We start from the raw sequence: 25,064 nt of genomic DNA on the forward strand, positions 1-25,064 counted from the left end.
GCGCATCGCTCTCGGGACAGCGGCCCTGGCACCGGTGGGATACGGCCTGGCCGAGGACCAAGACAAATGTCAGCATCGCCTCACGGAGCGGAGCTCCGGCAGCTCGGGAATGACCCAGCTACCCGGGTGAAGGAGGGGCCGGATTTCAGAGGGAGAGAGGGGGTGTCTGGCCCGAGGCCGGCCTAGCCCTGAGTTGGGGCTTCAGGGAATTAACGTGATCAGGACTGAATATGTCGGTCTCCCCCTCCACTGCAGGTATGGGACCAATGGACCATCAACAACTAGTCATAGCGTGTAGGAAAGGAAAGAGCACGGGTTTGGGAGTCAAAGGACTTGGGTTCTAATCCCAGCTCTGCCACTTGTCTCCTGTGTGACCCTGGGCAAGTCACTTCACTTCTCTGGGCCTCAGTTGCCTCATCTGTAAAATGGGGATTAAAGCTATCATCTGTCCCACATGGGGCCACAATTGTTCCTGACTCTCTTCCTCCCTCCTACCCAGACAACCCATCAGTGCTACCTCTGAGCTCCTTCTGAGTGCAAAATACTCTACTAGGGGCTTGGGAGAGGACGGTAGATGCCCAAGATACACTGTCCCTGTTCTCAAGGAACTTAAAGTCTTGAAGTCTAGAAGCAGCGTGGCCTAGTGGAAAGAACATGGGCCTGGGAGTCAGAGGCCGTGGGTTCTAATCCCGGCTCTGACACGTGTCTGTTGTGTGACCTCGGGTGAGTCACTTCTCTTCTCTGGACCTCAGTTCCCTCATCTGTAAAATGGGAATTGAGATTAAGAGCTCCACGTGGGACAGGGAGCGTGTCCAACCCAATTTGTTTGTATCTACCCAGTGCTTAGTACAGTGCCTGGCACAAAGTACACGCTTAACAAATACCATTGTTATTATTACTCTCTGTGCCTCAGTTCCCTCTTCTGTAAAATGGGGATCAAGACCATGAGTCCCATGTTGCACAGGGACTGTGTCCAACCTGAGTGCCTTGATTCTACCCCAACGCTTAGTACAGTGCCTGGAACACAGTAAAAAACATCACCAAAAAAAATCCATAACATTTAGCAATCGATCAGCAGGGCCAACTGGCTCTCCATCATAATGTATCAGCCAGGTCAACCTGGTTTTTCCCCCACCTTTGCTTCAGAGAGCGACGAGACCCCCATGTCCTCACCCTTGCATGTGGTAGGGGACTTTAACAAAGAGCTATAATTCCGTCACTGGGGGAAGAGAGCCTCTCCTCTAGACTGTGAGCTCACTGTGGGCAGGAATGTGTCTGTTGTTCTACTGTATTCTCACAAGCGTTTAGTACAGTTCTTTGCACACGGTAAGCGCTCAATAAATATGATTGCATGAATGCATGAATGACTGAAAAGGCAAGATCTCCCTCAGCCAGAAAACCGTCCAGCCTCGAGCAGCGGGAAGACGTGAGAGCCGTCAGGAGGATCATGGCCCCCTTCGACTTGGGCAAGAGAGCCGACAGGAGGAGGGGGTGGTGCAACCCTACACCTTCCCGGGGGAGGAAAGGCCCTGGTTCTCTTCAGGGGCGACGGGCACACCTGGCCCTGATCCCCCTGGCCCAAGCACGGCGGCGGACGGGCGGGTACCCTGAGCCGAGGCCTTGCCCCCAGTGCTGAGCCAACCCCGCCAAGTCAAGCCAGACAGGGCCCCACCTCCATTTCGAAACAGGACCCGGGCCCGTCTCGGCTGCCAGGGGCAGGAGCTCCCGGGGATGGGGGAGGGTGTGGTGGTGGGGATTTAGCGGGGACTGCCAAGTCGAGTCAGGGTTGGGAGGGTGAGGGGAGGATCGTGGAAGCCACAGGGTTGCGTCACCGGGGCAGGGGGCAGAAACTGGTGGCCGGGAAAGCGCCGGTCAGTCAGTCCGTCGTGTTTATTGAGCACTTACTGTGGGAAGAGTACTGTAGTGAGCATTTGGGAGAGTACAAGAGAACAACAGAACAGACACATTCCCTGCCCACAGCGAGTTTACAGTCTAGAAGGGACACGGACTTTAACAGAAATAAACTGTGCAGTTTGGGTCTGGTATGGTTCTACCTGGCTGAGCAATCCAGAACAAGCGAGTGTCCATGGACAGCACCCTTGGCGCCCAGAATACGACCCATGGAACAGACTGCCCCATTCCAGGGAAGAAGGGTTTCCTCCGGAATTGCTCCATGGTTCCCCAAAGTCCCCGGGCTCGGATGACCTGGCCTAGTTTACACTCCTCAGCCAAGTAGCGTGCCCTAGCGAAGCAGCGTGGCCTCGTGGATAGAGCCCGGGACTGGGAGTCGGAAGGACCTGGGTTCTAAAATCCTGACTCTGCCCCTTGTCTGCTGTGTGACCTTGGCCACGTCACTACACTTCTCTGGGCCTCAGTTCCCTCATCTGTCAAATGGGGATTAAGACTGTGAGCCCTATGTGGGATAGAGACTGTCCAACCTGACTACCTTGTATCTACCCCAGCTCTTAGAACAGGGCCTGGCACATAGTAAGCGCTTAACAATACCACAGTGATAATTATTATTATTATTACTCACGGGGCACCTTGGCCCAGTCATCTCCACAAGCTATGGAGCTGGGGGGGGGGGGCAAACTAGCCCTATGCCAACAGTTTTCGCCTTAATAACTAACACCTCAAGATGGGGGGCCTCTTCCCAGATGTTCTCAGCATCCTTTGATTCTTACGAACAAGGGCACAGAAACTGCCATCGTTTTAAAAAGGAATTTACTGCCTCTCGGTTTCATCTTACTTTGGACAGATAATCAGTCCCTCAAACGACTGGTCAATCAGTAGAGAGCCTCCCATTCCCTGTCGTGGTGGCGGAGAGGAAGAAAGGATCCCGGCCTCTCTCCTACCAGGCCTTTGGAAATCCCTTTCCAGGCAAGACGCTTAGTACAGTGCTCTGCGAAAAGTAGACACTCCATAAATACCACTGACAGACCCATCGTTTGAACAGTGACTTAGAAGTAAATAGTGGGGAAGCAGCATGGCGTAGTGGATAGAGCATGGGCCTGGGAGTCTGATGGTCACGGGTTCTAATCCCGGCTCTGCCATTTGTCTGCTGTGTGACCTTGGGCAAGTCACTTCACTTCTCTGTGTCTCAGTTTCCTCATCTGTAAAATGGGGATTAAGACTGTGAGCCCCATGTGGGGCAGGGACTGGGTCCAACCTGATTTGCTTGTATCTACCTCAGCGCTTAGTACAGCGCTTAACAAATACCACAGTAATTATCATTAGGGTCTTGACTTTAGAAGCAGCCGCAACTCTGGCTATTTCAACAGCAAGCTTCCGCAATTCATCTAATAATGATGGAATTTCTTAAGCGCTTACTATGTGCCGTGCACTGTAAAAGCACAGGGGTGAATATAAACAAATCGGGGTGGACACAGTCCTTGTCCCTTTTGGGGCTCACAGTTTTAATCCCCATTTTCCCAGATGAGGTAACTGAGGTCCAGAGAAGTGAAACGACTTGCCCGAGGTCACACAGCAGATAAGTGGTGGAAGTGGGATTAGAACCCAGGTCCATCTGACTCCCAGACCTGTGCTCTATCCACTAGGCCATGCGGCTTCATCTTTCCTGGTGTTTCTAGGGGATAATCAATTAATTGATGCAACGTATTTATTGAGGACTTATTACGTGCCGAGCACTGCACTAAACACTTGGGAGAGTACAATGTAACAGAGTTGGTAGATAGTTTCCCCGCCCACAGCGAACCTACGGTCTAGAGAGGGAGATAGATGTTAATATGAATAAAAGAGAGGGATTAGATGTCAGGCAAAGCAGATTTACCCACCGGTCCCAAAGCTCTCCTCTCCACAGAGGGACAACTTGTTGGCATCCATCAAATTCCCGAAAAACTTCCAGCCTGTCGGAGTCTCGTACAAAGCGATCTTTGTCGCGTGGGCCACCCTTCAAAGGCACGAAAGTAAAGGTTACATCACAACGGAGCGCTTCGTGCGCCCAGGTGAAATAATGGAATGTGTCGCAGTTACGGTGATTAAGGAGCCAATTTAGCCCGAGACAGAGGGGAACAAAATTGTACGTGCTGTGGAAAAGCGTAAAGAAAAACAAAACAACCAAAAAAACTCTTTTGGCACCCTTGTCTATTATAACCTCTGTGAGAGGAAAATGATTTCAGATGACTGTTTCCCATGTTATATGAAGCGACTGTGATCGATTCTTTTCAAGCATGTCAGAAATCAAACTCGTTGGAAATAGAGTCCGGTACAGCAACTCCTCTCAGGGTCGTAACTGGAGAGTTTCCAGTCCTCTACCAGTCTCAGCTACAGGAGGGAGGATCAAGTAGAGGCAGACCTACTCCATTCCTAGCTCGGGCAGTGGCTAGCGAGTGGGAGGCAATCAGCTACAAGTCAAAACTCATCCATGCCGGGCAGCAGTGGCATGGGAGAAGGGTCGAGGGCGGAGACTCGAGTTTACTGCGTGGAAGGCGGCAATGGGAAACCGCTTCCGTATTTTTACCAAGAAAACTCTACGGATCCACTACCAGAACGATCGCAGATGGAGAACGGGGCCTTCTGGGAGAGACGTGTCCATGGTGTCGCTATGGGTCGGAAATGACTCGACGGCACGAAACAAGACAGCAGGCAACACGACTGGGAAACAGCGTGGCTCAGTGGAAAGAGCCTGGGCTTCAGAGTCAGAGGTCATGAGTTCGACCTCCGGCTCTGCCACTTGTCAGCTGTGTGACTGTGGGCAAGTCTCTTCACTTCTCTGTGCCTCAGTTCCCTCATCTGTAAAAGGGGGATTAACTGTGAGCCTCACGTGGGACAACCTGATGACCCTGTGTCTCCCCCAGCGCTTAGAACAGTACTCTGCACATAGTAAGCGCTTAACAAAATACTAACATTAACATGACATAGTCAAGTGGGAAGTCAAGATGCCAGTTTTGCCACTGGCCTGCTGTGTGGCCTTGGGCGAGTCACTTAATTTCTCTTAGCCTCATTTTCCTCATGGGCAAAATGGGGTTAAGCTACCTGCTCTCCCTAACTTCTGGGTTATGAGCCCAAGTGGGACGTGCACCGTGTTGGAACTAATTACAAATCTACCCCCAGTTTAGTCCAGTGTCTGGCGTGTAAATAAGCACTGAATAAGTATAATGATAAGGACAGAATTGTTCCATCCTTCTGGGCAAAGAGGAGGAGACTGCAAAGGCAGGGAAAGGAGACACTGCCTACTCCTGGAGCTGGGTGAACAGCAGAAGGAAACCCAGTGAATTTTGCACTGCATTTTCAACCCTATGGAACACTAACACTGTTCCATTTGTGAATGCCTGCCTGCCTTCCTTGTTGGAGTGCAAGTTCCTACAATCAATGATATTTACTGAGCGCTTACTGGGTGCAGAGCACTGTACACTGCGCTTGGGAGAGTTCACTATAACAGAGTTGGTAGGCCCACATTTCCTGCCCGTAACGATCTTACAATCGAGGGAATGTGTCATTTCTTTCTTTTGTATTTCCCAAGGCCTGGGGCAAGTCACTTCACTTCTCTGGGCCTCAGTGACCTCATCTGTAAAATAGGGATTAAGACTGTGAGCCCCATGTGGGACAGGGACTGTGTCCAACCTGATTACCTCGTATCTACCCCAGTGTTTAGAATAGTGTTTGGCACATAGTGTGAGCTTAATACCATAATTATTATTATTACTATTTCTACTACAACTATTACAATGTCAGATGCCAAAATACTTTCAGTTTTAGGGCAACAAAAACCAAGGTCAAGCAGAATACTCCTTTTTCGAGTTCTGGTCTGGTCAGGCAGTTGGGAGTCTCATACACTGAAAATACTGTTTGATGCAACTTCCTGAACAAGTGGTATATTAGGGTGAAAAAGCAGTCCTATGGGGAAGGGAAGAATGGAGGGAGGGGAGGTGGAAGGAAGAGGGTGGGAATACAGGAGAGAGAGGGATGAGGAAGGTAGAGAAAAAGGAGAAATGGAGGGAAGGAGGAGGAGGAAGGAAGCAAAGGAGGGGGAGAGGAAAAGAGAGGGATGGAGGGAGACCAGATGGGGCAGAAGAAGGAAAAGAGGAAGAGAGGGAGGGAGGGAGGAAAGAAGAGAAAGAGAAAGAGAGGGAAGAGCAGAGATGAAAGGAGAAAAAGAGGGAGAGGTGTGGAAGAAAGAAAGGGAAGAAGGAAAGGAGGGAAGGAAAAGCAGAGAGAGGAGTAAAGGGGGGGAGGGGGGGAGGTGGAGGCCAAGTTGATAGAGCACAGGGCTGGGACTCAGAAGGGTTCTAATCCCGGTTCCACTCCTTGTTCACTTTGTGACCTTGGGCAAGACTCTTCACTTCTCTGTGCCTCAGTTCCCTCATCTGGAAAATGGAGATGAAGACTGCGAATCCCGTGTGGGACAGGGACTGCATCCAACCTGATTAGCTTGTACCTACCCTAATGCTTAGTACAGTGCCTGGCATATAGTAAGCCCTCGACCAATAAGAAGCATCATGGCCTAGTGGAAAGAGAACGGGCCCCAGGGTCAGAGGACCTGGGTACTAACCCGGCTCTGTCAACTGCTTGCTGTGTGACCTAAGGCAAGTCATTTTGCTTCTCTTGTGCCTCACTTTCCTCACCTGTAAAAATGGGGATTAAACACCTTTTCTCCCTCCTACTTAGACTGTGAGCCCCATGCAGGACACGGTCTGAGTCTGACCTGGTTGTCTTGTACCTACTCCAGTGCACAGAATGGTGTTTGACACCTAGCAAGTGCTTAACAAACTCCACAGAAAAGGAGGGAGAGAGGGGGCGAAGAAACAGAGGGCAGGAGGGATTATTTGGGAGTTCTTACCGATCTAGGGCTCCGCTGGTGGGCATGCTCCTGGCAAAGCCACGGACTCCCGTCTGCTGGAAGTAAGGGATGCTGAAGATATTGGCGGCGATGACGGCGAGAGAGTCCGAAGGGTTAACGAAGAAGCCGTGTTTCCCCAGAACCATGTTCCGATCCTTTGGGGAAACGAGATGGGGAGGGATTTCTTGATTTCTGTTAATTTCTGGCTCCCCGCTCTAGCCTGTAAACTCGCTGTGGGCAGGGAATGCGTCTATTGTTCTATTGTACTCTCCCAAGGGCTTAGTACAGTGCTTTGCACACTTTAAGTGCTCAATAAATATGAGTGAAGGAATGATGAAGACATAATTTATTTATATTAATCTCTGTCTCCCCATCTAGCCTTTAAGCTCATTGTTGGCAGGGAATGTGTCAGTTTAATGTTCTACTGTACTCTCCCAAGAGCTTAGTACAGTGCTTTGCACACGGTAAGTGCTCAATAAGTATGATTGAATGGATGAAGACATATAATTTATTTATATTAATGTCCATCTCCCCTTAAGACTGAAAACTCATGGGGACAGAGAATGTGTCTGTTATTATATTGACCTCTCCCAGGAGCTTAGTACAGTTCTCGGCAAACAGTAAGTGCTCAATAAGTACAATTGAATGAAGATGTGAAACTTATATTAATATCTGTCTCCCCCTCTAGACTTCAAGCTTGCTGTGGGCAGGGACTGTATCTGTTTAGTTCTACTCTACTCTCCCCAGTGCTTAGTAGCGTGGCTCAGTGGAAAGAGCCTGGGCTTCGAGTCAGAGGTCATGGGTTCGACTCCCGGCTCTGCCACTCGTCTGCTGTGTGACTGTGGGCAAGTCACTTCACTTCTCTGTGCCTCAGTTCCCTCATCTGTAAAATGGGGATTAACTGTGAGCCTCACGTGGGACAACCTGATTACCCTGTATCTACCCCAGCGCTTAGAACAGTGCTCTGCACATAGTAAGCGCTTAACAAATACCAACATTATTTGTACAGTGCTTTGCACACACCAAGTGCTTAATCAATAGGACTGAATGAATGAGTATGGAATCAAAGTACAGCGAGCACCACAGAGTGGGCCCAGAAAAAAGACCCTTTGCATGGTAAAATTGCACGAATCAATCAGTGGTATTTATTGAGCCATCTGATGAATTGCTTTGGGCTGAATTTAAAAAACACTGCCAGTTTTAAGGGGATTTTCAGCACCCTGGATGCTTAGCAGTTACAAGCCTCCTCCAAGATGGAGCACGCTGGATTTGGGTTTAATACCCTCATCTCTTGGAGCGCCGTGGAAAGACAGCATGGGTCTGGGAGATGGGATGCCAGGGTTCTAGTTGCCGTTATCAACCTGCCGTAAAAATCACTTAATCTTTCAGGGTCTCACTTGTAAAATGGGGCTGAAATCCCTGCTCTCTCTCCCTTTGAGTCCGAGATCCCTGTTTGGGATGGGGACTGGGTCCCTTCTGATTAGCTTGTACCCGCCCCAAAACTTTCCACAGCACTTAGCACCTAGTAAATGCATCATATCATTCTTCTTCTTCTGATGATGATGATGATGTACTTTTGAATTCCTACCCCAAGCACTTGAGTACATATTTATTCAACTAAACATTCAATTACTAATTCTGATTAGTGGACTTTGAAATACTTTGAGGCCTGTCTCTCCCCATTTGAGTGTGAACTCTTTTCGGGGAGAGAATGTCTCTCTTATTTCTCGTGTTGGTATCCAGGTTTTTAGCACTGTGCCTTACTACTAAGTAGGTGCTCGATAAATACCGCCATTGGGCAGGGATTGTCTCTATCTGTTGCCAAATTGTACATTCCAAGCGCTTAGTACAGCGCTCTGCACTAAGGAAATGCTCAATAAATACTATTGAATGAATTATTCTTACTCCTCTTCAAACCTCTGAACCTTTACCCTCACAGCTTCTTCTAAAAGGAAAAACCAAGCCCTCGCTCCAAGAAGAGAGAGAGAAAACCTGGAGAGAGTAAATGAGTCTTTTAAAATAACAAGAGCTTAAATTTGTATAAGCAATCGGTTAGCCAAAGGTATTTATTGAGCACTTACTACTATGCACAGAATACTGTAATAATAATAATAATAATAATTATGGCATTTGTTGAATGCTTACTACGTGTGAAGCACTGTTCTAAGTGTTGGGGTAGATACAGGGTTATCAGTTTGGACACAGTCTCTGTCCCCCATGTGGCTCTTAGTCTAGGTGGAAGGGAGTGGGATTTAATCCTCATTTTACAGATAAGGAAACTGAGGCCCAGAGAAGCGAAGTGACTTGCCCAAGGTCACATAGCAGACAAGTGGCTGAGCCAGGATTAGAACCCATGTCCGTCTGACTCCCAGGCCTGTGCTCTATCCACTAGGCCAAGTGCTTAGTACAGTGCTCGTTATCATGGGTTGATTAACTCATAACAACCCACTTCAAATCCCAAACCTGGGCCTCCTTAACTCTATTATGTGCTCCCAAGCACTTTGTTCAGTGCTCTGAGCATAGTAAGTGCTCCGTGAATACTATTGGTTGACCAATCTTTCAGTTGGTGGCAGATTGGAGGGAAGAGGGGTGGTTGGGACTTTCCAAACCAACCATTCCATACCCCATCTCCATCAAATGCAGCCCCGAAGTCGTATTCCCCCTTTTTCATGGTCTCCACCAGGTCAGCGGCATAGGTGAGGTTGGGGTCGGGGTGGTGACCCCCAAAGTCTTCTAGAGGAACACAATTGACGGCCGAATTCGCCGGGGCTCCCAGCTCTTCACAGAGGATCTTCTTTACGTACGGGCCCATAACTAGGGAAAGAACCGAAGCAGACCCACCATGGTGAATAACAAATTCTCCCAAACCACTTCACGTAGCTTCTCCCACTCCCTTCTGCATCTCCCTGACTTGCTCCCTTTATTCATCCTCCCTCCCAGCCCCACACCACTTATGTCCAGATTTGTAATTTATTTTTTTATATTAACGTCCGCCTCCCCTCACTCTTGAGTGTAAGCTCAATGAGGGTAGGGAATGTGTCTGTTTACTGTAATACTGTCCTCTCCCAAGCACTTAGTATAGTGCTCTGCACACAGTAAGCGTTCAATAAATATAATCGATTGATTACAGGGGGCTCAATCTTGTAGGGGCCTTCTAGTCAGAATAACCCAAGGCTTGTCCACATCCTCTTTCAACTGTGTTTCATCAGACCTCCAGCTGGAGATGGGTACCGTCCTCCCAGACTTTCTCTAAATAAATCTATCCTTTGCTTCCAAGATGACACTGCCGACCATCAGACGTTACTCATGAAGCCTCTGAGAGAAGCAGCGCGGTCTAATGGATAGACCCCCGGCCTGGGAGTCAGAAGGACTTGGGTTCTAGTCCCGGCTCTGCCACTTGTCTGCTGTGTGACCTTGGGTAAGACACTCGACTTCTCTGGGCCTCAGTTACCTTATCTGTCAAATGGGGATGAAGACTGTGAGCTGCATATGGGACAGGGACTGTGTCCAACTTGATTAGCTTGTATCTATCCCAGCACGTAGTACAGTGCCTGGCACATAGTAAGCCCTTAATATATCCACGGACAAGCAGGCTAGGGACAGGGCTCTTTGCCCAAAACTTCTGGGACACCCTTGCGCATCCCAGACACGGCCCGTAAAAACCCGGGGAGGTGAAAAGAGACAGCATAAAATGGTTCCGAGCCTCCCGCGAAAACCAAAGCAGAGAGCGGAAGGGTTTCCGTACCTCCGTGCATGGCGTCGACTCGGATCTTTAGGCTGTTGGGACCGGAAAGGAGTTCTTTCAGCACGTTGAAATCGAAGATGTTCCTCAACATGCCAGCGTACGCCTCCACCGAGTCCACGATTTCCACTGAGGAAGCAGAGCGAAAGAGCTGATAGAAACCACACTCCTATCGAACTCACGAGACTGACTCCTTAAAGACGGGGACCTTGTGGACTAAGGCCAGTGTGCTCTCCCGAGTGCTTAGTTCAGTGTTCTGCATGGAGTAAGTGTTCAAGAAACAGGATCGATTGGTGCCATTAATGCTCTTACGCCCACCCATCCAGAGAAGCAGCACGGCTTAGTGGATAGAGCATGGGCTTGGAAGTCAGAAGGTCATGGGTTCTAATCCCCACTATGCCATTTGTCTGTGGCGGAACCTTGGGTAAGTCACTTCACTTCTCTGGGCCTCAGTTAACTCATCTGAAAAATGGGGATTGAGACTGTGAGCCCCACGTGGGACAGGGATTGTGTCCAACCTGATTTGCTTGTATCCACCCCAGTGCTTAGTACAGTGCCTGCCCCATAGTAAGCCCTTTACAAATACCATAATTATTGTTATTATTAGTATTTCCGAGGGTTTGCCCTTGTCCCTTTAATAATGGTAATTATTAAGCATTTTACTAGGTGCCAAGCTCTGAAGTAGATATAATTAACAAATACCACTATTATTATTATACAAGACAGTGACCTCAGGACCTACACAGATGCGTTCGGTGACTCTCTCCCCGCCTAGCGTGTGAGAACAAAGCTCACATCCACCAACTCTGTTACACTGTACTCTCTCAAGTACTCTGTACAGTGTTCTGCATCCAGTAAATGCTCAATAAATACCATTGATTGATTGACCGATTGATGGTTTCACAATCGACTGTCCCAGGTGATCAACTCATATCCTACCCCAGTACACCACTACTCTGGAAACTGGAGAGAAACCCGAATCAATTATTTTTCCAAAATCCTCCCAAAGCAAAGCAAAGCAATTCCACCTTACGAGCGAGGCAGGGAATCGAAGCGTTGAGGTGACGTGGGGGGAGGATGGAACATGCCTGTGAATGGCTTGAACTTGTTCTCCAAATCAAACTGTTGCTTTCCCAGGGTGCTAAGGTCCACTTTCAAGTCTGGGCAAATTGCGTACTCCTCGATTGTCTTGCTGATTTGGAAAATTTTCTCGGTGATAGCTTCGGGAGCGGGACCTGGAAATCAAAGCACAGCAACGTGGACTCTGTGACCCTGAGACCGCTGGCCCGTAATTAAGGACGCTTGCCCTCTATCCAGCTTGCGAGTAACTAGCTTTCATTTTTATTCGCATCGATGAAAGGTTTGTGAAGGACTATGTAGCAATATTTTTGCTGTTTCTTTAAAGGGGGAAGATTGGGATTGCCATGCCATTTTACAAACAGAGGACCGGAGAGGTCACGCACCCGGCTCAGGATCAAACAGCGAGATAGCAGCGGCTAGGACCAGAAACCAGGTGTCACCAGGTCGAACGGTGGCTCCTGCTTCCACCGCTCAGCTGGGTGACAACGGAGAACTCACCTCCATTGGCGATATTGAATTTAATGCCAAAATCTCCATTGGGTCCCCCAGGGTTGTGGCTAGCGGTCAAAATGATGCCACCGATGGCCTTGATTTTTCGAATGATACAGGACACAGCTGGCGTGGAAAGAATTCCATTCTGCCCAATTACTAGGCGACCGATCTGAGGAAAAGAATCCAGAAAGCACGCCGTGTAACTAACGCACCTGAAAACATAAGATTACGCAAGGACTTTGAGATTATTCTTTTTGCGGCTTCTATGGTGCCAATCACGGTACAAAGTCATACTGAAATTAGTAAATAATAATAATAATAGTTTATTAAATGCAACTAGGTGCCAAGCACTGTGCGATTCAGATCGGAGATGGTCCCTGTTCCTCCCAGGGCTCACAGTTTTGTGAAACAGAGGATGTAACTGAATTCACTTATTTTTTATTCAGCACGGCGTAGAGGATAGAGCACAGGTCTGGGAGTCAGAAGGTCATGAGTTCTAATCCCGGCTCCACCACTTGTCTGCTGTGTGGCCTTGGGCAGATCGCTTCACTTCCCCGTGTGCCTCTGTAAAATGGGGATGACGACTGTGAGCTCCAGGCGGGACAAGGGACTACGTCCAAACCGATTTACTTGTATCCACCCCAGCGCTTAGTACAGTGCCTGACTCATAGTAAGTGCTTAACAAAAACCATAGTTATTATTATTATTATCAGCACGAGCACAAAGCAAGCACTTTATAATCCCTACTATCACCAATGCCACTAAGAGGTAGGGAGCCAGATCAGTGGATTGAGTCCGGGCCTGGGAGCCAGAAGGTCGTGGGTTCTAATTCCGGCTCTGCCACTTGTCTGCTGTGTGATCTTGGGCAAGTCACTTCACTTCTCTGGGCCTCAGTTCCCTCATCTGTGAAATGGGGATGGAGACCACGAGCTCCTCTGGTCTCCATACACAGTAACAAATACCATAGGTATTATCATCATGCCCATTCTATAGAGGAAGAAACTGGGGCCCAGAGAGATTAAGAGGTTCCTCCAAGATCGCACAGCAGGCCAGTGGCAGAGCAAGAATCAGAATAATAATGTTGGTATTTGTTAAACGCTTACTATGTGCAGAGCACTGTTCTAAGCGCAGGGGGAGATACAGGATAATCAGGTTGTCTCACGTGAGGCTCACAGTCTTCATCCCCATTTTGCAGATGAGGGAACTGAGGCCCAGAGAAGTGAAGTGACTTGCCCACAGTCACACAGCTGACGAGTGGCAGAGCCGGGATTTGAACTCATGACCTCTGACACCCAAACCCGGGCTCTTTCCACTGAGCCACGCTGCTTCTCTGAACCCAGATGGCCTGACTCCCAGCCCCCGCCTTTTTCCACCAGAACACACCGCCTCCCTCTTTGTCAAAAAAATGCGGCGGTCAGAAGGGAAGCTAGAGTCGCTTCCCAAGTGGGGCTTTCCAGAGAACGTCTGCCTCCCGGCCCACAGCGGCTTAAAACATTTCTTCTCAGCCTCAGTGAACATCGGGGATTACCGGATCTACCCTTGGAGGTGTCCCGGGTTCTACAGATTGGCTCCGGTCTCTCCCAGCCCGATCACAGAGTCCCGATTCGGTGAGTGTGGGGCTCCCGTGGGCCTACTGGCACGAGCAGCTAAGCTAAGCCTCCGGTGAGTGCCCTGGTTCGCCTCCAAACCGCCGCTTCGCCCAGGTGTGCGCTCTTAATTGGTTCCATGAAGACAGCATTCAGTGAAAGAGCGCTCGACCACGTTTAGTTTCCCATAGGAAAGAACGTAGGTGCCTTAATGCGTTTCCAAGATCCAAAGGATCGTCCGGAACGACTGTGTGGCCTTGGGCAAGTCGCTTTACTTTTCTGTGACTCAGTCAACTTCTCTGTAAAATGGGGATTAAGGCTGCGGGCCCCATTCGGAACAGGGACTGTGTCCAATCTGATCTGCCTGTAGCCATCCCAGCGCTTAGTACGGTGTCTGGCACACAGTGCTTTTCAATGTATTATTATTATCAAAATACCACCATTATTATTATTAATGATATAGAGTTCAAAGTGATAAAGTGCCTTGATAGAATGATATAATCAAACAGCAATTGTAAACATTTCTGAATACGTCTCTTTTGAGGGGACATAGGTAAATGCAGGAAATTCATTTTTGAAGTGTTAACTTGCCCATTCAGAATTCTAGGAACCAGGTTTCCTCATCTGTAAAATGGGGATAAAATCCCCGCTCGTCTTCCCTCTTAGATTGTGAGTCTTGGATCAGACAGGGACTGTGTCTAATCTGATTTTTTAACCCCAGATCTTGGCAACTGGGAAGAGCTTAATAAAGACCATAATTAAAGGGAAAACATATTAATGAAGACATGAAACCCAGATTAACAAATGCAAGGTTGGAGGGGTTGGATCAGATTAAAAGGCTCTAGCATCCAAGTTAAAAGTTTGAAATCATTCGGTAGTAGGTATACGGAACCGAAGCTACGACACGCCCAAAGAAATATATCCGTTTATGGTCATATTGTACTCTCCCAAGTGCTTAGTACAATGCTTTGCACACAGTGTTTGATAAATTCGACTGAATTGAACTGAATTAAATGCAAGAGCATCTTTCTTAAGCCGCTATGAGCAGCTTCTGTTATATGTCCCACGTGCTCCGTTCAGTGCCTTGCACAAGCGCTCAATAAATATGACTGACTGATTGATTCCCCAAGCGCTTAGTTCAGTGCACTTCACTCGGTAGGAGCTCACTACCTACCATCACTTTTTCTGTGAATAAGTGACAGGTCTTAGAAATGCGGGCTGGTTATAAATACAGGCAGTTGCCATATGTTGTCGGGGATCGTCTCTCGAACTGGACGGCTTAGAAATCCTTCATTATCACACACTTCGGCACGAAGCGACATAACATCCGTCCCCAGTGACCTATTCCCTCTTTCCCCTCCTTTAGCGGCTCACAAATCTGAAATGGAGCCAAATCTATCACAGCGAAGGCAGGTAGCAGATCAGGTCTCCCCTTACCAGCCTGGATATAAACTGGAGGATTAACGTTCCACCCACTCCCTCTGGAAAGCTTAAAATCATTTCGATATCAATCCTGTCCCAGTTCCCCTCCAGAAGGAAATTTACAGCCTGTCGTGGTTTTTCTGCTTGAGAGCTTGCTCAGCGGTTTCATCTCTGATAGGGAGTGGGAGTCCTCCCCTGGATATGAGAAGCCGAGAGGAATTAGCCAGCAGAGAAAGCAGAACTTTTTAAGATTCCTTTTTGTCGCGATGGTTTTTTTCTCCCTTTGCTCGGCTCTAACTGCAGTCGGGAGTTTTTGAAAGGCCTGAAAATCAACGCGAAACTCACTTGCTCCAAGTTTACAGTTTGTATTTCCAGAAGCCTACCTTGTTAAACGGGGCGGAAGCATGATTTAAGATTTTGTAAACCACCCGGGTGTCTCGAGTCTACTGTCTCTAAGCCTGGTCTTCAAAGGCTGTTTACTGGACCTACGGTGGGCCTCAAAGTACTCATTAATGGTCGAAAAGTTTGGAAATCAGTTTTTTCCTCCTCCAATCCAGCTTCTCAGGTAGCAACAACAGGGATCCCCTGATAACCTACCTCACCAAGTCTGCACATGTCTGGGGCTTTTACCGACACTAGCACAGTGCTCAAGCGCTTAGTACAGTGAAGCAGAAGCAGCGTGGCTCAGTGGAAAGAGCACGGGCTTCGGAGTCAGAGGTCATGAGTTCTAATCCCGGCTCTGCCACTTGTCAGCTGTGTGACTGTGGGCAAGTCGCTTCACTTCTCTGTGCCTCAGTTACCTCATCTGTAAAGTGGAGATTAACTGTGAGCCTCACGTGGGACAACCTGATTACCCTGTATCTCCCCCAGCGCTTAGAACAGTGCTCGGCACATAGTAAGCGCTTAACAAATACCAACATTATTATTACAGGGCTTCGCACACAGTAAGCGCTCTATAAATACGATCAAATGAATTACCGGCGAACTGAGCACTAGGATTCCCTGCGGGTCATTCTTATGTCGCTGTTTCCAGTCCAGACTTTTTTTCATGTTTGAAATTATTAAAAGCGCCCTCTTGTAATATCTGTAATTTATTTATTTATATTGATGTCTGTCTCCCCCCCTAGACTGTAAGTTCTTTGAAGGCAGGGAACGTGGCTACCAACTCTGTTGTCATTCATTCATTCAATTCAGTCGTACTTATTGAGTGCTTACTGTGGGCAGAGCACTGTACTAAGCGCTTGGGAGAGTACAACAATAAACAGACGCATTCCCTGACCACAACGAGTTTACAGCCTAGAGGTGGGGGAGACAGACATCGATACAAATAAATAAATGATAGATATGTATATAAGTGCTGTGGGACTGGGAGGGGAGAAGAGCAAAGGGAGCAAGTCAGGGTGACAGAAGGGAGTGGGAGATGAGGAAAGCGGGGGTTTAGTCTGTCCTTTACCAAGCGCTTAGAAGAGTCTTCCACACACACAAAGCGCTCAATAAATACTATTGACGGATTGATTGATTGAAGCAGTGGGACCTAGCAGAGAGAGGGTGGGACTGAGAGTCAGGAGATCCAGGGTCTAATCTCTGCTCTGCCACTGTCCTGCTGTGTAACCTCAGGTCGGTCACTTAACCTCTCTAAGCTTCAGTTTTCATCAGACAGAGATAATAATAATTGTGATGTTTATTAAGCGTTATGTGCCAGGCTCAGTTCTAAGCGCTGAGGTAGATACAAGCTAATCGGGTTAGACACAGTCCCTGTCCCAGATGGGGCTCACAGTCTTCATCCCCATTTTACAGATGAGGGAACTGAGGCGCAGAGAAGTGAAATGATTTGCCCAAGATCACCCAGCAGACAAGTGTCGGAGCCAGGAACAGAACGCAGGTCCTTGGGCTCTATCCACTAGGCCACGCTGCTTCTCTGGGGATAAGATTCTGGCTCTCCCTACCTCTTTGGCCAGGAGCCTTATGCGAAATGGTGGTTTTGGTCCAATCCGGTTATCTTGCATTTTTCCCAGTGCTTAACACAGTGCTTTCGTCCAGTGTTTAATCAAAACCATCATTATGGCTCCCCAGTCCAAACCATCAATGAATAGAGCTTTCCTTGCCTAGATCTGATTCATGCATTAAAGGACAACTTGAGGAGCAACGCCTACCATTTTCCAAAATTCTGCCCCAGATTCCCGCATCCCTCTCTGTCAGGACCTCAATCAGTCAACTGTATTTATTGAGCACTTACTGTGAGCAGAGCACGGTACTAAGCACTGGGGAGAGTGAAAGAGAACAAACATTCCCTGCCCATAACGAGTTTGCATTCTAGAGGGGGAGACAGACATTCATATAAATAAATAAAAATAAATAAATGAATTTCAGATACAATACAGAGATTACAGATGGAAAACACGGGGAGACGTTTTTCCATTTGACAAATGGTTCGGCTTCCCTAAGGGACCCTCTGAGAGAACCCAAGAGTCCTCTCATTAGCAACCGCTACACGGGAAGAACCGTTTCCCAAAGCCAGTTAGAAGACGGTGAGCGGGCGACAGCTCACCGCTTCTTTAAAGGGAAGCGCTCTTAAGAGGGAACCGATAAGCCGGTCGCGGGGTCGGGCGTTGCACTGGAGGAGAAATCGAACCGTGAGCAGAGAGGAGTGCTACCTTTTTTCTAAGAAACGCGCCATCGAGAGTACTTACGTGACGAAAGAGCAGAAATCTAAGCAGCCGTGAGCAGACCACCGTTACACGTGTGTACGTACCTCCGTCGCCACACGTGTACAAGCCGCACACCGCTAGCCCAGATTCTATCTCCCAAATATTCGCAAAGTTAAGAGGTCCCCCGGGGAGCCAGGAAGTAAATATTCATCGCATATACCCACCCCATTGGCAGCAGCAATTTGCACTATTGTTTCTACGGCCGATTTATTAAAATAGCGCCCATCGCCACCAACTACCACAGAGGCTCCCTGCCGGTCTTTGAGGTCTATGGAAAAAAATACACTCTGGATGAAATTCTGCAGGTAACTCGTCTTTGTCTCAAAGAAATAGGTCTTCTTCCTTAATCCACTGGTGCCCGCCTTCTGGTCGGGATAAGGAGCGGTGAGGAAGGTCAAGAGAGGCAGAGGGCCGTCTCCCATGATGCTATTCACATGGGAACCGGACCACTCGGAGGCTTCATTTCCTTCTCGTTTCTCCCCCGAGCTCGAACCCGGCCCTGGCCGTTTCTCCCGGCGAGGGGGTCCGCGAGGCTGCCCGGTGGGCCCGGAATAGCAGCTCGAGCCGGGCGCCACGGTGCGCTTTCTGTAACTGAAGACGCTCTCCCGCACTTGCTCGGGGAGATCACTGTCACCGAGACAACGTGTGCAATGCTTCGCTCCTCCAACCCGCCGGGAGAAACGGGCAGATGGGTGAGGGCCAAATAAAACCCTCCCCGAATCGGATCGAATTGTTCTTTCCGAGCGCTTGGTACAGTGCTCCGCACATAGTAAACGCTCAATAAATACTACCGAATGAACGAATGGATCCACACAGTATCTCTGATGATCCTAGGTGCGGTCTTCAGGTCACCAACTGCCAGATCTCCTCACTTCCTGAATTCGATTTGATTTTTCCTTTTAGGAGAGAGGGGGCAGAAGGGAGGAGCCTGCGGGGGGGTCTGATTTTCCAAACTCCGGCTTCAAGTCAGACTCCTCTTACTTAGCTGGGAGCTGAGTGAGAGGCTTTAGCCCCGACGGGCAGATTCCAGAGCCCCGTTGGTTACCCATCTACTCTCCCTCTCCCCTGCTCTCCACCCCTGCTCGTTCCCCTGCCCCCTAATTTATTAAACAGGGAATGTGTCTGTTTATTGTTCTATTGGACTCTCCCAGGCGCTTAGTACATTGTTCTGCACACAGTAAGAGCTTAATAAATACGACTGAATGAAAAGGATTCTCTCGTGACTGACAATTATTCTCCCTACCACCCTTCAAAGCCTTCTGAAGGCCCATCCCCTCCTTCTCTAAGCCCTCTTTTCCTCTTCTCCCACTTCCTTCTGCGATGCCCTGACTCGCTTCCTTTAGTCTCGCCGTCCCAGCCCCACAGCACTAATGTCCACATCTGTCATTTGTTCATTGATATTAACGTCTGCTTCCCTCCCTAGACTGTAAGCTCCTTGTGGGCAGGGAACACGTCTAAAAACTCTGTTGTACTCTCCCAGGCACATAGTACAGTGCTCGGCACACCCGTTAAGCGCTCAATAAATACGATCGACTGACTGGCTGTCAGTGTCACAGAGAGAGAGTACGTTTTCAGACAGCCTGAGGCTCTGCAGTTGAAGTTGTTCTGGGACGAAGAAGCAGCTGAAAGGTCACTCTTAAAATGGAAGGGTGAGATCTGTTACCCCCTCGTTTCTTACAGTTGATCCTCCCCCTCCCCACACACACAGAGGCTTTCCAACCACAACTTCTGCTGACGGATGTGGCTCTCGGAACGGACCCGGGGAAGGGCATCGGCTGGGTTAGCAAAGAGCGATCCTAGAGGGCCGGAGGTGCACGTCTCTGCTGCGAAACAGCCGTTCCGTTGTCGAGCGCCCGGCCGGTGAGGGGAAGCAGGCAAAATACCTGAAATCGCACGTAAGAACTGGACGCCGGCCAACCTCTCTAAATTTATGAGGTTCCATTGGCCTGAAATCTAGGCAGCTAACCTGAAATGCCAATGAAGAACACAAAAGAAGGCTTGCTTAGTCTGAAGGACTCCTGGCCTTCTCGAGGGTCTTTTTAATGAAACAGCTCATTCTGATGCCGGGCCTTGAGGGGAACCCGAGACGCTTGAAGATATACGACCTGAATCGGCAGACCCCTCTACCCCATTTGTCTATCGAAACTCACGTGCGTGCTCCTTTCCTGGCCTTGCCAAGGCGGCAAAATAAAACACCCACGCTCCTAGATTTTGGCAAACTCTGAGAGGATGCCAGTTCACGAAAAGTAAATCAAGAACTGCTATGCTAACTTCAGACTCCTCCAAAATGTACTAAAAGGGAAAGGATCGGTGCCCAAAGGGGAATAATCACTTTAACAGTAAAGGTATTAATCAAATACGTACAAAGTGCTAAAAACTTCGCTAATGCTGGGTTAGAAGCCACAGAAGAACCTGGGGCTCACAGATTAAAGCGTGGGTGGGCCGGGGGAGAGGAGCAAGTGGTGCAGGTATCTTCTCTTTATTTTAAAAGTGAAACTCAGGGCCCGAGAAGCTTCTTCTTTTTTGTTAAACCTCTTCCTATGGAGGCAAGCACCGTTCTAAGCGCTGGGGTAGATACAAATCAATCAGGTCGTACGCCCTCCCTGTCCCACAGGGGGTTCACAGTCTAAGTAGGAGAGAGAACAGGTACCAGAGCCCCATTTTGCAGTTGGCGAAACAGAGGCACAGAGAAGTTCAGCGACTTGCCCGAGGTCACCGGAGAGACAAGTGGCGGAGGTCACACAGGTATGAAGTCCACACTTCACTCTGCTGGCCGGATCATTTTTCAACAAAATTGTACAATGATCCCCCGCTCCCCAAGAACCTCCAGAGGTTGCCCATCCACCTCCTCATCAAACAGAAACTCCTCACCACTGTCTGCGAAGTACTCAATCACCTTGCCCCCTCCTCCCTCACCTTAGTACGGTGCCGGGCACATAAGCAAGGAGATGAAAAGACACACTTTGAAGAATGTCTCCCGAGGCGCATGTATTCTAACTATCCTCCCAAGTGCTCTGCAAACGGTAGGCGTCCGGTAAACTAATTCATTCATTCATTCAATAGTATTTATTGAGCGCTTACTATGTGCAGAGCACTGCACTAAGCGCTTGGAATGTACAATTGGGCAACAGACAGAGACGGTCCCTGCCCAATACGGGGGGCAGGGAACGTATCTGCTAATTTGATTGTATTGCACTCTTCCAAGCAATCAATCGATCTCATTTATTGAGCACTTACTATGTGAAGAGCACTGTACTAAGTGCTTGGGAGAGCACAACAGATTTAGCAGACGTATACCCTTTCCATAACGAGCTTTCAGTCTTAATAACGAGCTTCTTTCCTCTACCTCAGGAGTCACTGCACTTCAACCCAGAGTAATATTTATTGCATTTGTTCAAGTCGAGGACCTATGTACTAGTTGGCGACAGAATCAGGATAAAAATCATACGGCCTCTCAGCAGCTTAGATTCCCCAAATTCCCTCAATTACCTCATCTGTAAAATGGGGATGAAGACTGGGAGCCCCACGTGGGACAACCTGATGACCTTGTATCGATCCCAGTGCTTAGAACTGTGCTTGGCACATAGTAAGCGCTTAACAAATACCATAATAATTATTATTATTAGTTCGAACCCCAGAAGAGAGTATCCTTCGGTGCCCCTAAATGACACCGCCCCCAGGACCACAGAGGCCCCTGGTCCGGGCTGGGAAGGGCCCACTTTGGGAAAAGAGTGAACGTGGCGACTCTTAGCCTGCCCTAGCTTCGAGGCTAAGGAGAACGGCGAGCTCGTTACGTTTTAGGAAACGCGTCGACCAACTCTGTTGTATCGTACTCTCCCAAACGCGTAGCGTAGTGCTCTGCAGACGGTAAGCACGCAATAACTACGATTGACTGATTCACTATTTTTCGCACTGAAATCAACTGTGCATTTTTACCATATCCTCAAGGAAAAAAAACAGCTCTCCTTCAAGCCCAGGTACGGAACTTTGTAGCTTTCAAGGAATTTCCCTTCCTCCTCTTGGCAACTGCCCAAGTTAATGTTGTCTTCTTTTTGTTTCGTTCTGCTTTGCTCTGCCGTCTGACTCCCCCGATTAATAATAATAAAAATAATGTTGGTATTTGTTAAGCAGTGTGGCTCAGTGGAAAGAGCATGGGTTTGGGAGTCAGAGGTCATGGGTTCGAATCCCGGCTCTGCCACTTGTCAGCTGTGTGACTGTGGGCAAGTCACTTAACTTCTCTGTGTCTCAGTTACCTCATCTGTAAAATGGGGATTAAGATTGTGAGCCTCATTTGGAACACCCTGATCACCCTGTATCTACTCCAGCACTTAGAACAGTGCTGTGCACATAGTAAGGGCTTAACAAATACCAACATTATCATTATTATTATTAAGCATTTACTATGTGCCAAGCACTAGTCTAAGCACTGGGATAGATACAGGGTAATCAGGTTGTCCCACGTGAGGCTCACAGTCTTCATCCCCATTTTACAGATGAGGGAACTGAGGCACTGAGAAGTGAAGTGACTTTCCCACAGTCACACAGCTGCCAAGTGGCAGAGCCGGAATTCGAACCCATGCCTGCTGACTCCCAAGCCCGGCCTCTTTCCACCGAGCCACGCTGCTTCTCTAGACTGTGAGGCCGTATTGGGCAGGGACTGTCTCCATCTGTTGCCCAATTGTAATAATAATAATAATAATGTTGGCATTTGTTAAGCGCTTACTATGTGCAGAGCACTGTTCTAAGCGCTGGGTAGATACAGGGTCATCAGGTTGTCCCACGTGGGGCTCACAGTTAATCCCCAATTTACAGATGAGGGAACTGAGGCACAGAGAAGTGAAGTGACTTGCCCACAGTCACCCAGCTGTCGAGTGGCAGAGCCGGGAGTCCAACTCATGACCTCTGACTCCGAAGCCCAGGCTCTTTCCACTGAGCCACGCTGCTTCCCCACATTCCAAGCGCTTAGTGCAGTGCTCTGCACATAGTAAGCGCTCAATAAATACTATTGAATGAATGAATGAATGAATGAAAAGACGGTCGCTGTTTCCCCTCCAGGCCTGGAGGGCGCTGCCCCCTTGTGGCTGAAAGTGGGAAGACAGCATTCCGTCTCATGTTCATTCAGTTCATTCAAAGGGATTTATTGAGCCCTTACTGTTGCAGAGCACTGTACTAAGCGCTTGGGAGCGCACCCATAACGCTAATAATAATAATGATAATTGTATAACGGTAATAATAACTGTGGTATTTGGTCGGCGCTTCAGAGAAGCAGCGTGGCTCAGTGGAAAGAGCCCGGGCTTGGGAGTCAGAGGTCATGGGTTCGAAATCCCAGCTCTGCCACTTAATAATATTCATTCATTCAATAGTATTTATTGAGCGCTTACTCTGTGCAGAGCACTGTTCTAAGTACTGGGGTAGAATGAGGGTAATCAGGTTGTCCCAGGTGAGGCTCACAGTTGATCCCCATTTTACAGATGAGGTCACTGAGGCACAGAGAAGTGAAGTGACTTGCCCACAGTCACACAGCTGACAAGTGGCAGAGCGGGGATTCGAACCCATGACCTCTGACTTCCGAGCCCGTGCTCTTTCCAATGAGCCACGCTGCTTCTCTACTTATCGAGTGCCTCACTGTGGGAAGGGTTAAAGCTTGGGAGAAGCAACGTGGCCTAGTGCAAACCGCCTGGGCATCAAAAGAACTGGTTCTAATCCTAATTCTCCCCCTTTTCTTCATTCATTCAATAGTATTTATTGAGCGCTTACTATGTGCAGAGCACTGTACTAAGCGCTTGGGATGAACAAGTCGGCAACAGATAGAGACGGTCCCTGCCGTTTGACGGGCTTACAGTCTAATCGGGGGAGACGGACAGACGAGAACGATGGCACTAAACAGCGTCAAGGGGAAGAACATCTCGTAAAAACAATGGCAACTAAATAGAATCAAGGCGATGTACAATTCATCAACAAAATAAATAGGGTAACGAAAATATATACAGTTGAGCGGACGGGTACAGTGCTGTGGGGATGGGAAGGGAGAGGTGGAGGAGCAGAGGGAAAAGGGGAAAATGAGGCTTTAGCTGCGGAGAGGTAAAGGGGGAATGGCAGAGGGAGTAGATGGGGAAGAGGAGCTCAGTCTGGGAAGGCCTCTTGGAGGAGGTGATTTTTAAGTAAGGTTTTGAAGAGGGAAAGAGAATCAGTTTGGCGGAGGTGAGGAGGGTCTGCCATGTGACCTTGGGCAAGTCACTTCACTTCTCTGCGCCTCAGTTCCCTCAACTGCAGAATGGGAGTTCGATGCCTGTTCTCCCTCCTACCTCGATTGTGAGCCCCGTGTGCAACCTGATGATCTTTTATCTACACCAGCACTTAGCATATAGTTTGGCATATAGTAAGTGCTTAATACAATTATTATTATTATTATTATTATTATAAATACAATACAACAGAGTTGACAGTCACATTCCCTGCCTAAAAGGGGCTCACAAGGGGGAGACAGACAGAAAAGTGTTTACAGAGAAATCGAAATAAATAATTGAACGTACAAAGCAGCTCAGTGGAAAGCAGGCGGGCTTGGGAGTCAGAGGTCACGGGTTCTAATCCCCGCTCCGCCGCTAGTCAGCTGTGTGACCTTGGGCAAGTCACTTAACTTCTCTGTGCCTCAGTTACCTCATCTGTCAAATGGGGATTAAAAAACTGTGAGCCCCACGTGGGACAACCTGATCACCTTGTATCCCCCCACGCTTAGAAAAGTGCTTTGCACATAGTAAGCGCTTAACAAATACCACCATTTCATTTTTATTTTTAACTTATGTACATAAGTGCCGCGGATGGGTGTAAGGAGGTAGCCAAGTGCTAGAGGTGGCTGATGGGTTTACAGGATTTGGGATGCTGGTCATTAATCAGGGAAGACATATTGGAGGAGGTGGGCTTTCAGGAGGGCTGCATCACGGGGAAGGCTGCGGTCTGTCGGATTTTGGGGAGAATTCTTCCAAATGCTTAGGAGAGTGCTCGGCACCCAGTAAATCCATCAGTCAATCATATTTAGGGAGCACTGACCGTGTTCAGAGCACTGTACTAAGTGCTTGGGAGAGTACAATATAATAATAATAATGGTGGTATTTGTTAAGCGCTTACTATGTGCAAAGCACTGTTTTAAGCGCTGGGGGGATACAAGGTGATCGGGTTGTCCCTCGTGGGGCTCACAGTTTTAATCCCCATTTTACAGATATAACAGAGGTGGTAGA

General features: G+C 48.6%; 1 protein-coding gene across 3 annotated transcripts in view; it reads right to left on the minus strand.

Annotated features, from left to right (window-relative positions):
• The window catches only part of PGM1 (phosphoglucomutase 1), a 40,001-nt gene that overhangs the window by 8,557 nt on the left and 6,380 nt on the right, over positions 1-25,064 (minus strand). Inside the window, exons 2-8 of one of the 3 annotated variants that reach the window (XM_029046500.1) lie at positions 17,994-18,149; positions 12,120-12,282; positions 11,630-11,776; positions 10,545-10,670; positions 9,423-9,613; positions 6,800-6,954; positions 3,795-3,910 (exon numbers count right to left, since the gene is read on the minus strand). In XM_029046500.1, the coding sequence (XP_028902333.1) occupies positions 3,795-3,910; positions 6,800-6,954; positions 9,423-9,613; positions 10,545-10,670; positions 11,630-11,776; positions 12,120-12,282; positions 17,994-18,149 (1,054 nt within the window). Of the gene's footprint in view, positions 1-3,794; positions 3,911-6,799; positions 6,955-9,422; positions 9,614-10,544; positions 10,671-11,629; positions 11,777-12,119; positions 12,283-17,993; positions 18,267-25,064 lie in introns of those variants that run through there. The other 2 variants (XM_029046499.1, XM_029046501.1) reach the window with 2 other exon arrangements.

The sequence above is a fragment of the Ornithorhynchus anatinus genome, chromosome 18 (assembly GCF_004115215.2).
Source record: "Ornithorhynchus anatinus isolate Pmale09 chromosome 18, mOrnAna1.pri.v4, whole genome shotgun sequence".
NCBI lineage: Eukaryota > Metazoa > Chordata > Mammalia > Monotremata > Ornithorhynchidae > Ornithorhynchus > Ornithorhynchus anatinus.